This window comes from Cylas formicarius, unplaced genomic scaffold (assembly GCF_029955315.1).
Source record: "Cylas formicarius isolate icCylForm1 unplaced genomic scaffold, icCylForm1.1 PGA_scaffold_1__22_contigs__length_36826433, whole genome shotgun sequence".
NCBI lineage: Eukaryota > Metazoa > Arthropoda > Insecta > Coleoptera > Brentidae > Cylas > Cylas formicarius.
Window position 1 is genome coordinate 17196186 of NW_026844264.1, and position 12573 is coordinate 17208758.

A 12573-nucleotide genomic window follows, 5' to 3' on the forward strand; every position below is an offset into this window, starting at 1 on the left:
GGGTGTCAAAAAGTGGTAAACGAAGATAAAACTTTAAAACTGCATCCTTTTAATATAATAAAAACTGTAATATGTACAAATACGATAAAAAAAAATATAATAAAAACGCTATAATCGCTTTAAAGCATTTACACCTAACGAGGAAGCCTTAACTTTACGGGTCGGTTGCACAGACATAGGAGCTATGGGGGGAGATTCTTCAGAGTTTTCACCACTGCCTAATTCCTGAAAATAGAAGCTGTTTTTCAATACATTAAAAGGATATACACATAGCAATCTGGTGCAATCGTGTGGATAGAGGTTAGACACTAGTTAGCTGTAGGTACATAAAATTTTCTTACTATTCTTTCCGAGTACTTAGCAAGTCATGTTTGAATATATATTTTGCTATCTGCTGAAAAGTTATGGATAGTGAAAAACTAATTAATACTTTTACTACAAAAATATCATCCGAGAGAAAATACAATACTTCAGGATTCCTCCTGCGTCAGTTGTTGTTGAGCTGAACTTGCTAACGTTTCGGCAATCATCCTGTTGGCTTCTTTAGCGCTTAGAGGAGCTAAATGAGCGACATCAACATTTTCCGCTAAAGTCAACACCTGAGTGGCTAATTTACCATTCACCAATATGGGAATTAGTGACCCGAGACTATGTTCACAGTAGCTTGGGGAAGTGTGTTTGAAAAATTAGAGAGAAAATACTTTTACTACAGAACTGGCATCTTGAAAAATACTACACAATTAATAATAAATAAATAATAATTAATTCTATGGTCACGTATGGTCCTTATCCAAGACGGAGGCAAATGTGTCTCTCCTTAAACGCCGTGAGCTTCAAATTCAAATCAACTACTATGGGAATTACCAAACTAGTTGATAATTACTCATCTGCTCTTTTAAAAAGGTTGATATATATAATTGGACTATAATTGTTTTTATCCTCCAAGCTACTTTAGAAAATACAACATTAAAGGCCACAAAGTAAATCAGTTACCCAAAAAGTATAGTATATAGTATAGATTTCAAAGACTGCGAGTTTCCATCCAAATGGCGTGAACCTTTTCCACGCAAAGCAATAAATTTATGGACCTTGCCAAGTAGGGATGAGGACTGAAAAAATATTGCGAATAGTTACTTACATTAATATTGCTGTAGCTGGCGAGTCGCATTTGTGCCAGCTGCGAAGCGGGCGTTAAATTCGTTGAGCTGCCAAACGGCGACATCATGGAACTAACTGCCCTTTTCAATTTCGATGGTGTGGACTTGTTGAAGGAAAACGTCCGCCCGACTTTTAGCCTCGTTTTTGCGAACTTCAAGGCCTTCGATAAGGTACCATTCGTAAGATCGCTGGTGTCTATGTCCAGCTGATGAGCTTCCAGATAAGCCATAAACTTATCCTAATCGCAACAGTTAAGTTTTAAACAATATACAAGTCACGAAAAATATTATTCGGTTATAGGGTTATTGTTAGTGTGACAAAGATAAATGGAGGTTTGAATACCCAACAGCCGCCGCCGGATTATGACGGCCATGTAACGAAAATAAAGATTCATCGGTGAATAAAATATTCGGTAAAAAATCTTTTGGTTAGCCTGTTCAATCATTTCTTCACAAAATACCATGCGTTTCTCATGAATTTATAGCACTTGTACCCATTTCACTTTAAAATATTCTGCACTATTCTTTAATTTCGCGACAACACTCTGACATTCAAAGAGTCCTGTGGAACTCGGTCGTATTTATGATAACGCTATAACCCAAGAATATTTTTCATGGTCTGCATACTTTGTAAAACTAGATATATTTTTAAGGTTGAATCATAATTAATAATAATTTAAACTATCTAATTTCTAAAAGTTTAAGTTGGGTTCACGTTCTCATATATTGGCTAAGGTGACTATTAATAAGATCCTTAATGTGACTTTTATTATGCAATCTTTCATTTTTGCACCTTGTGTCCACAATGTAGGGCCTTAAACATTATTTAAAAAATAAATATTTTTTAAATCTTAATGAACAAATCTCTCAATTTTTTACATATTTTGTTGAAACTTCGAATTTGAAATTACAAGACATTTAGAAAAGCAAACTATATGAACGAAAATTATATGACATATATGAATATTTATAAAATTCATGTATTGTACTTATTTGTAGTATATAACTTATTTTTCAGCATAACACATACCGCATCCGCCGTACACGCATTGTTGGCCATGGTCCTTGACAATAGTTTTAAAAATGAGACTTTATCCACTTCTTCATCGGCCATCGTGAATGAATACAGCCGTTCCTTAAGCTCATCATTGTTACGACAAACCAAACTAAATACTTTCTGACAATCTTCTGTTTCCTTGATGTCAATTATCTGTGAAAGAATGAAGAAAAGCCAAATGAATGAGCTCCAAAAACTAACTAAAGTATCAGCTCACTTTTTTTATTGTATTAAGAGCCATCATTCGAACGTGTTTATAGGGTTTGATGGTAGGTCTTCCTTGCAACTGAAATGAAGAACTAACGGTGGCAGATGGACTTTTCATACTGTTGAAGGTCTTCTTTTTCTTACACACTTCCAGTTGATCAGTAAACAGGAACAAAACCAAATTGTTGCCTTTACTAGCAAGACCCTCTGAAGATGATAGCTGAATGACTTCTGTTTTCGCTATGTAACTACGATGCGACGAAACTATGTCCGGCTAAAATATCCAAGCTTTAATTTCTAATCTAATCACGACCCAGATGGTATTTTACTTACAGGGCAATTATCTATATCGTTAAAGATGTTGAAAAGAGTTACTTGGCCCTCAGCTTTTCGTTTGTCTTCATTGATGTGGGTCATTACCTCTCTAAGAGCTGCCAGCGCTTGATCAAGGGCTGCGTTATCGGGGTTTGTTTTTGAAGTATTCTTTAAAATATCTGTCAAAGACAAGATTATTATTTAAGTTTTGCAAAGATATATCAAATAATGTGATTAATTAATGTATTTATTGAGGGATAAACAGTGCCCATTATAATACACACTAAAACAGATAATTAATGTAATAACCAAGGTAATACTTGTACAGATGACTGAAGGGTCTATAAAGTTTGAGCAAATGCCTTAATGAGTAAGTAGTTCTGAAGCAATACTATTAGTTTTACCATTTGTCAACTTATTTCCCATTTTAGTCATACTATTAGACTGGACTATGGATGTTTAGATTATTATTTTTAAAATTCAATACACAACAAAATTAATAGCAGTAATAACCACATTGACAAATACTCACCATTCAAGAGCAAGCTAATACTTCCCAACCTTTGGACAGGACGGATCATAAGTTCCTGTAAGCTCTGACGACCACATTCTGGCCGCGTCTGACATGCCTTCAGGAAAGCATGAAATCGCGGTCTCGTTTGGTCACAACGTGATAAAACTTCCTTCATCTCTTCAAAATAATTGATAAAAGGCGGGTACGCTCTCTGTAACTCGGTTGAATATTTTATTATAATGTTGCCTATGCTTTTATCCTCTGTCCAATGAGCTGACAACCACCTCATCTAAAATAATACCCATGAGATCACAGTCACAATAATGACCTTTTAAGTTTTACCTCATCTAACATTTTCAAATGGGTTTCATAGATTGGAGGCAATTTACCAAAAATGAGATTCAATTCTGTATTATTGAGTAAAGCATCTTCATCTGGCATGTCCTCCAGATGTTTTTTAAACATATTCATAATAGTGTGTAATATATCTACATAATTCGATTCAGTTTGAAGAAGTTCAAGGAAGACTTGGTGCCTTGGTGTTAGAGCCTTACGTGGGGTTTCTAGCACTGGTTCTGCGCCATCAATTATGACCTTTTCAGCCTATTTAAGTAAATACCAATATTATGAAACAGAAAAATAAACTAAACAGCTACAATGTAAACTTTTTATTTAAGAAGACTGTATCAAGGTTAAAATTGTATACCAACCGGGCTTGCAGTGCAATCCAAGAAAGAACCCGAGACTGAGAGAAGTCCAGCATCACTCACAGATGATCTTCTTTTATGGAGGCCAGGAGACTGAGTTTGTACTAATGATTGAAGTGTTTCCTGTATTCGTTTACGTTTTCGCCTAAACATCAATAATTTAAATAAGAGCTAGTTAAACAATTACAAATTATTTAGAGAAATAGGAATTACCTGCTTGCACTACATGGCGTTGCAGCATGTGAATCTCGCCGTGCCCCTGGCGTTACTATGGCGTGTTCAATATAGTCATCAAACAGGTACTCTTTCTCGTCAAGACTACATTCTTTTTGTACTGATGTCCAAAACCATTCAGCTTTGACAACAAACGCCCTAAGTGGTACATCTGGCCTTTCCGAGATAGAAGATTCATCTACCACCTACACAAAACAGGAGTCACAAAAGATATATTAGTGACATTAAATTTGTTTCATAAATAATCTTCCATAACAAACACAGTTTAGCTGAATCTTAGCTGAATAAAACGTGCATTTCTTACAACCTCAACGTCTTTTTCATTACGTTAGTTTAGCAAACTATTGTCTACAATTGACGAAATTGAGGTTTCAAGCACGAGTTTTACATTAATGTTGATTGGTTCAAAAATTTCCAATTATTAAATAAAATAAAATGCTTGTAACAATTAGTGTCTAGTGGGAATGTTATTTTTGATACCGACTCATGCAGTTTTAACCCTTACTCATACCGTGTGAAACAGATAATGCTACAATAAACAGACTGGCACAGGAAATTTTTAAATCAAACAACTACCGGACAAAACAAAAGTAAGTACTAACTTCCAAGAGGTAATTCAAAATGACATAAAAAAAAAACTAAGCGAGCTCCAATAGAAACAATACAATTCAAAGAAGCAAACCTCATCAGAATGACATGTAAACCGACTTGCACTTTGACAGTGTTATAAAAAAAACATTAAAACAAAGTTGTTAATTCAATATTAGAAAATAATAAAATTATTATTAAACAGAGTCTACTTTGGATCTGTTCAGAATGTGTAGTAATGTAAAGTAAGTTCATATTAAATAAATTTTGAAATTTGTTCAGAACAACAACAGATTAATGTAGAGCGTTTCTCTGAATGTAGGAGACAATGTTTTAGTATGAAATGTTGCGTAATTAAGTCAAATAAAGACAATGACAGTTCCAGTTCTTTCTAGTTTCAACAATATACAGGGTGCTCCGTTTAATACTTAAAACATTTTATCCCTTTTAAGTAGATCTGGCAATCCTGCGATAGTTAGAATATTTTAAACATACAAGATCACAGCCTCCGATAGTTGCAATAAGAAAATGATCGACTACTAGAGACGCACAGAGTCGTTTTTTTAATTGAAATTTATTTCCCTTCTTTTATGTGTTGTTACCCCTTAGAAACTTTTGACTAAAATTTTCAAGTAATCTTGAGAAATTGGAAAACTGTTGCTTTGTCCTTTGGCAGATTACAGTTTTACATGAAATGTGAAATGAAGTTAGTACCGCAAGAGCAGCAGTAGTCCTTGAAGGCCTTGCTATTCCATCCGAAAGCCCATTAAAACCGCAGGGATCAGTGGGAACGGAATTCATGGAAATATCCGCAAAACAACTGTGATTCATTTTGTGTTCAAGTCCGTCGATTTCGTCGTTGACGGATAATTTTGTGGATTTCATTACAGACTTTTTCGACTTAGTTCGGCTGAACCGAGATGAACTGAATGTCCTTGAAAAGAGGCTCTTACGCGATCGATTCGTATAACCTTGTGGAGTCGCGTCCTCGCTGTTAAGGCAAGAATTCAAATTATCGATGGTTTCGACATTAAAAACACCCGACGTGGAAACGATGCTGTCATTTAATGAGTGATTGAAAGTTGAGGCGTCTATGGTACGTCGTCGGTTTGAAAAATAATTCATTGGGGTTTTGAAAAAGTTAGACACTTTCCTCCTCCTTTCACTGTAACATTTCTCGCGTTTCCTCTTTATCTCCGAATTCGATTCGGGCGACGCGTTTTTTCTTTTCCTCTTAAACGAAATATTGCTTATATTAAAGGACTGATCTTCAAAACATATACTGCCCATTTCGCTTACTAAATCGTCGTTGTGCGATGCTTCATAAAGTGTATCCAAACATTTACTATTTTTGCTTGTTGCGCAATTATGAATACTGTTGTTATTGGGGGTTTTGGGAGAGGGCGGCGGTTCAGATAGGAGGTTCTTAAGGGTAGAGGTAATTTTGGGTGAAAGATGGGCACTTGTTGAGTCGAGCGCGAACACCTCCGAGTTTTCCAGTACCTAAAACCCATGACCAGTCTTGTAAGAGTGATTCAAAGATCTGTGATAATTCAAAGAAAATGGAAATCAATTGTGTATGATAATATTAACTGTTCTTTTCTAACCACGGACACGATAAGTGTTAGTTTTTATCAATGCAGATATACATGCAAAATTAGAATTTATAAAACGTCTTTCCTTCCCCTTAAGTTGCAAAGCTTTATTAGACTAATATGGTTCCATCTCGATCAAATTGTGAATTTTTTGATAACTGTTAAAATAAAAAAATATGGGCTGACGTTCGCCTGGAGATTTGTCTTTAAAAAAAATAGGAAAAAGTTTATACAAAGGTAAGTCCGGAAATATGTAGATTGTAAGATAAAAGAAAGCTAGTGCGAAATTAAGTCATAGGTTACAATTCCCTACAAGTCGGTTGATGGTGGTCATTGTTAATATTTTGTTTATTGCTAATTTAGTAAAATCAAGTACACGTGAAAAAAACGTTACGTCAATTCTCACGATTTTATTTTTTCTACTCAAAAAGAAAGCAAGATAATACGACAATTCAAGAATCAAAAAACTTGTACTTTCTGTGGCTAATTCAAAGTAAATAAAAAAATCAGTGGCGTAAATCTCTTTGACAATACTATTCGACATACCCCCGCGATGACACTAAAGTTCATAATTTTAATCGGAGTTGAAGTAAAATTAGCTAGTTATTATCATTATTTCTAAATTTCAACAAAAAAAATATTTACTACATTGCAAAAAAAAAACCTTTTTTAAAAAGGTTTGAAACTAAACACCAGGAACCTGCGTTTAAATTAACTTTTTTCTTTTTTTAGATAACGAATTTCCACCCGAGCTGTATATATAAAATTATAAAAGTCTCATGTTCTGAGCTATAAGTTGAAGATTGTTAAACTAAATTGTTCTCATCAAAACAAATATTCCAGGAAATTTTAAGCTAAAAGTTATTTTCTCATATTTTCCAAAGGGAAGCAAACAATCAAAATTTGGTGTGATGTGATGGTGAATTAATAATAATTAATAACTACAGGTGTAGAATAGAAAACATTTACAAAAAAAATGTTGACTAAAACTAACTAAAACCATTTTTTACCACAATACATCATATACATATACTATGGTATTGACGGCCTGCAATCCAAAGATCAGAGAAATTAACCAAAATCATTGTTACAAGTTCAGGTGAAATAAAATCTAGTCATTTTTTGCAAACTTGAAATGAAAATAAAATATGGTGCCTTTATTACTTTCTTTTAAAAAAAGCCCCACAAATTTATTAGATAAGAAATATTTAGTTTTTTAAAACAAACAGGCCAAACATCATGAGAGTACTGGCAGTTACATAACTGACTGAACCCCAAATTATCAGAAAGAATGCTCATGTATCTTAAAAAGTGTAAGTAAAAAGAGAAATTAATATCCATTTCCCATCAATATTTACGATTCATTAATATTTTCAATCTTTGAACTACTCTTGCTTTACCCAACACACATTGCAAAAGCAAGCTATAATTTAAAGACCTTCAACTAAACCCAACCACTGCACAAGAGAAAAGCAAACTGCAAAAAGTACCTATTCCATATGCCAAATCAGTTAAGATTATAGTATTTTGTAATTAATTTCAAGCAATATTTAATTAGTCTTGACATGTAGGAAATTACGCGTTACTAAATATCCACATAGGTCTATTGTCTCGGGCATTGTTATCAAGAGCTTAAAATATTAAAATACCTCCAAGGTGAGTTCATATAAAATACACAAAGAAAATCCCATCTTACTTTTTATATCTCAGCTTTAACGAATGCGTTAAGGAGAAATAGTAAATGGGGATATTTATTCTACTTACCACATGCGTGCAATTAGGGTCATCCGCAGATGTTACCATACCACCATTGGCGACCAAAACCTCAACCATGTGTAGCTCTTCTTCTTCTGGAAAACCCAAAAAGCAAACTCTGGCACCATGGAAGGCTTTCAGTTTATAGTTTGCCTGAAAATTGTAGTAAAAATCAAAATATATTTTTTATTATATTACATATTGTATATTATATTATATATTGAGATAAAAAGAACAATTTTTAAGCACCTAAACCAGTCTGAACTTTGAATATATTTACATTTTTCTTTTTGTCTATGTGTCTGATATTCCAGCTACTAAAGATTTAAGGGAGGAAATAAATAACAACCAGAACAGAGGTTGCAAGATGTTAATCTCTACACGTTGACCATAAAAAAATTAGATAGAAAAGTCCTAGCCAAAGCAAACGTAGATTCTCCCAATGAAAAATATAGAAAATTAAACAAAAAGAAATAAAGATATTAAAATAGAACTATACAACAACATTTGGAATGGGAGATATTAAAATAACATACAGCAATTTTACTAATCATCTTTTAAATACTTTTTATTTGTTTTTTTTCTATAACTTATTTCGTTTGTCTTGTTCTACCTGTTCACCCTCTAGCAGTAATTCTACAAGTTCGCATTAGTTATTGACTGATATAGAAAAGTTTGAAATTGAATGTACAAGCATCAAAAGTCAGGAGTAAAATTTGTAGATATATGTAAAAATATATTCCAATCTGATTACAAGAATCATTGGTAGTTTTTAACAAAAACTTTATCTATTTAACTATAATTTATCAATGGAATCACTAAAAACGGTTTACTCACAACAAATGTATCCAAAGTGGCGCTAAAATCTAAATCCAACCGTTTCTCCCAACTACTGACCACCCACTGAAGATTCATCACAGGAACTTTGAATGTGGAAGCGTACTGGTATTTATCACCTCCACATGTGTTCGCTATTAAGTGTGTCACCTTTGCTGTCATATCCCTCCTTATTGATCCACCCATATGATGGATCAAGGGAACTAGTTTTGTCTGTCAAAAAGCAAGAAGTGAATATTATTGTAGACATCCAGTCTATGATTAAATATTTTCGGAGAACAAAGTACAACAATAAGCAGTGATAATTCAAGCAAAATATATCATCACAACATCTGACCGGGGTCAAAGCATCCTTGGAATGTATACAAGGCAAAACAGAAAATTTGCGAGTGAATAAATCAAATTACATGTAGTTCTAAAACTATTTGAAGTTAACTTATGCCATGGCTGTCCCAAATAAAAATCAAATAACCCAAATAAAATAAATTACATGTTTATCAAACATTTTCTTTGGAATAAAGATAACTAAGTCTTATATGTATAGTTTAAGCTTTTGACCACCCTATATACATATTTTATTCCTTTAAAACCGCAGCGGACTAAACAAAATATTAATTGTTTATCAAATTAATCAATTAAATTATGACCAAACGTTATTTTACAAGTATAACAAGAACTTATCAGTGTCATTATTTTTGACACCGAGTTCACATGACAAACTTTGTGATCAGTTGCCGCAAATTGAAAAATAACAATAATCAATGCGTAATATAGATTTTTTACAGCTTTAGATAAACTTCAAAGAGCCGAGAGGTTTGCGACATAACCCTTTATAAGTGCTAATTAGTTCAATATATGGCTGAAAAAAATATTTTTTAAACACACAACAAAGTGTATGGAATGAAATTAATACCAATGAAACCCTCCAATCTTAGTCTGAGAGTAAAGATGTAATTGTACGAGTGTATTCTTTAAAAGATATTCTTCTGGCTGTTTGACCAATACCTAATATTTTTGTACTCTGATTTACTAAATCAACAACAATAACTAAAACTTGCAGAAATTGTAGTGATTTTTCATTGATATACCTAATATTGGAGGATTACTTTTTCCTTTTTCAAAAAATTGGTTGAACTTTGGTTTCATTGTTATCAATCAATCAAATCATCAATCATCATCAATTATCAAATACAAAATTTATCACATACCAATATGAGCACTAAAAATTATAAAATATAAAATACTATAAAATACTTTTAGCATTAGGATTCTTTAGATTCGGGAAAGATTGTTATTTTAATACCACTATAAATAAGTTAGTAAGAGGAGGAATTATAATCGAAATGTCAGAGAGCTGACAGAATATCACTGAGCTTCATGCAACATCTCTCTGACCTTAAGGAAAGTGACACCCAAGTAAGCAAGAATCTTAAAAAAATACTTTTGAAGACTTATCTATATAGAAAGTACCTACCAGTTCATCCTTATTTCTAAATCCCGTAAAACACACAACAACTCCCCTCATGGCAATATTAAACAGTGGCCTTGTGTTGTCAGGTAATTCCTTATTGTTTTTTTTGGCTAATTGTTGCAATGCAGGTGGGCCCAGCACTGATTGCTTTGACTTACAAATGGTATTGTAAACATCTCCATCGAAATTTTCAATTACAAAAAATGTACAACAACTGTTGTCTTCGAGATATTCCTGTCCAGTTTCCGAAGTAACTACAGGTACATTAAAACTTTCCGCCACGGAACGAAGAACTGCATCATTTTTTAGATTTCCTATTAAACATATTCTTCTATCTGCTTCGGTGGACACTAAAATAAATAACTTATTTGACTAGTTTGCAAAACTGTATAAGGTTTAAAGCAAATCTTTATTATTTAACCTTGAAATAAGTAACATAACCTATAGAAAAATCCGGACAAGTATTTAAAAAACGATTTGAATGAAAGAAAATCGCAAATATAAACCTACCATGACATTTATAAGTTTCTTCCCCATTAGAATCACTACAGATAGAACTTTGAGGGTGAATATGAGCGTTACAATCGTCCATTTTGGCCAAGGAAGTTTGTTACATCAACACAAAATAAATAAAAACGGAAAACGTGTAATAGATTACTTATTGCTCATCACCGTCCACTCATTTTCTTTTTTCTTGAATGCTTTGGCTAAAAATTATTATCAACGACATTTTCCGACGTTTCTACTTTAGGTTGGTAAAATATGCATCACCAAACTTTGAAGTTAAATTCGGCAATTTCATTGGTTGAACCGTTCGGTTATTGTCGTGTTTTGGTCAGTCACTAATTTATTTCCTCTGTCCCCAAAAATGTTTTCGACGTGTGGATTCTCATCATAACGTCATTCACTACGCGCATTAATTTTTGCCGTAAGTGTTAAGCAAAAGTTTTAAAAGGGTGCCATTCACAGACCAAACTATATGTGCCACTTTGAGTGTCATAGGACGAAAAAAAGCTCATCAAATTAAAAAAATAAATAAATAAATTCTCCTATTGCCTACTCTAAAATAAACAATTATGTATGGATCAACCGTCCTTGAGTTGAAGTGAACTTTGGGGAGAGTTTGGTTACAGACGGTCACGAGCCACTTCGGATGTTTTCGGCCCTTTAGTCACGGGATTGGGAGCGATCGGATGTTTTCGGTAGGTTTTAGGCATTAGCCATAAATGGTAGGTTCCCAGTTTTCACAGCCACAAAATTATATCCTTATAGAGTTGCTATCTTGTTGAACTACACTGAAGCATGATAAAAGACATACTTTGCTTAATTTTATTAAAAATTTGATTGAACTTTGCATGGTATGAGAAAGACGCTTTATTTTATCATTCTTTTCAACATATATTATTTTCTATAAAACTGTATTGTGTTTGTCTTGCGTTTGTACCAGAGCGTACCAAACAGTGACCTGCGTTTTTATGCACCTACAGACACACTGACCGCCATCAACTACTTATGATTTGTCTCACTTTAAAATATATCGTTCTCGTCGCACTGACTCCTAAAGAGGGTTGTTTTGAAAGAAACGGATATTATTGCAGATTTGCGCCACTTTATAACGTAACTCACTGAAGTACAGATAGATGGATGAAATAACTAACAAATGCGACTGGTTCGCTTCCATATGTGACCATGCTTTGAGGTATGTTACGATGAATGATAATCGCTAGTTAATTGCATATAGCAACTAGATATGGAGGCGCTACTCAATGCTGATAACACAGGAAGTTGTGAAGCGATGATGATTTGAAATCTCGTTCTCAACATCTTTCAAATCAGTTTCAGTTTCAAATCAACCAATGACCGTACGGCATTTAATAACCAACATGTCCGCTGACAGTTCATCCACTTGAGGGTTTCAGCTTAGATATAGCATTTGTACGGTAGTATTTTCTCAAAACGAGTTGAGTATGTGGAGATGTTTCGCGCGCAACTACGAACGATGGTGGGAATCCAAACAAGACACAGGTTGTGTTTAGAGGAGGAGAAAACTCTCCTAATCAGCTGCGCACCACTAAGGGGCAGTCGATTAAGAATACTAGGGGCCCAATTCATTGAGCCCGAGGAACTATCCACTCT

The 12573-nt window shown here is 33.7% G+C and overlaps 1 protein-coding gene across 3 annotated transcripts; it reads right to left on the reverse strand.

Annotated features, from left to right (window-relative positions):
• Nucleotides 1–32: 32 nt before the first annotated feature.
• On the reverse strand, nucleotides 33–11209 carry LOC132697460 (protein ECT2). 3 transcript variants are annotated; one of them, XM_060663001.1, is made up of 15 exons: nucleotides 10948–11209; nucleotides 10441–10787; nucleotides 8967–9179; nucleotides 8139–8282; nucleotides 6079–6282; nucleotides 5494–6012; nucleotides 4171–4376; nucleotides 3961–4102; nucleotides 3593–3853; nucleotides 3269–3539; nucleotides 2755–2915; nucleotides 2432–2695; nucleotides 2188–2367; nucleotides 1139–1396; nucleotides 33–225 (listed from the first exon to the last, which is right to left on the reverse strand). In XM_060663001.1, exons 1-15 carry the CDS (start codon nucleotides 11027–11029, stop codon nucleotides 109–111), a joined length of 3369 nt encoding a protein of 1122 aa, XP_060518984.1. In that variant the 5' UTR covers nucleotides 11030–11209; the 3' UTR covers nucleotides 33–108. The 3 variants fall into 3 exon arrangements, with proteins under 3 accessions (XP_060518984.1, XP_060518983.1, XP_060518985.1); XM_060663000.1 differs by having other exon boundaries at nucleotides 5494–6282; XM_060663002.1 differs by lacking the exons at nucleotides 5494–6012; nucleotides 6079–6282 and having other exon boundaries at nucleotides 10948–11204.
• Between the last annotated feature and the right edge of the window lie 1364 nt (nucleotides 11210–12573).

Bases quoted from the DNA above. Each gene is read 5' to 3' on its own strand.
- LOC132697460 (XM_060663000.1), bottom strand. From the start codon at position 11,029: ATGGACGATTGTAACGCTCATATTCACCCTCAAAGTTCTATCTGTAGT. The intron at 6,283-8,138 runs GTAAGTAGAATA...CATGGGTTTTAG, and splicing joins ACCCTAATTGCACGCATGTG to GTACTGGAAAACTCGGAGGT. The intron at 2,368-2,431 runs GTGAGCTGATAC...ATTCTTTCACAG, and splicing joins CTCTTAATACAATAAAAAAA to ATAATTGACATCAAGGAAAC.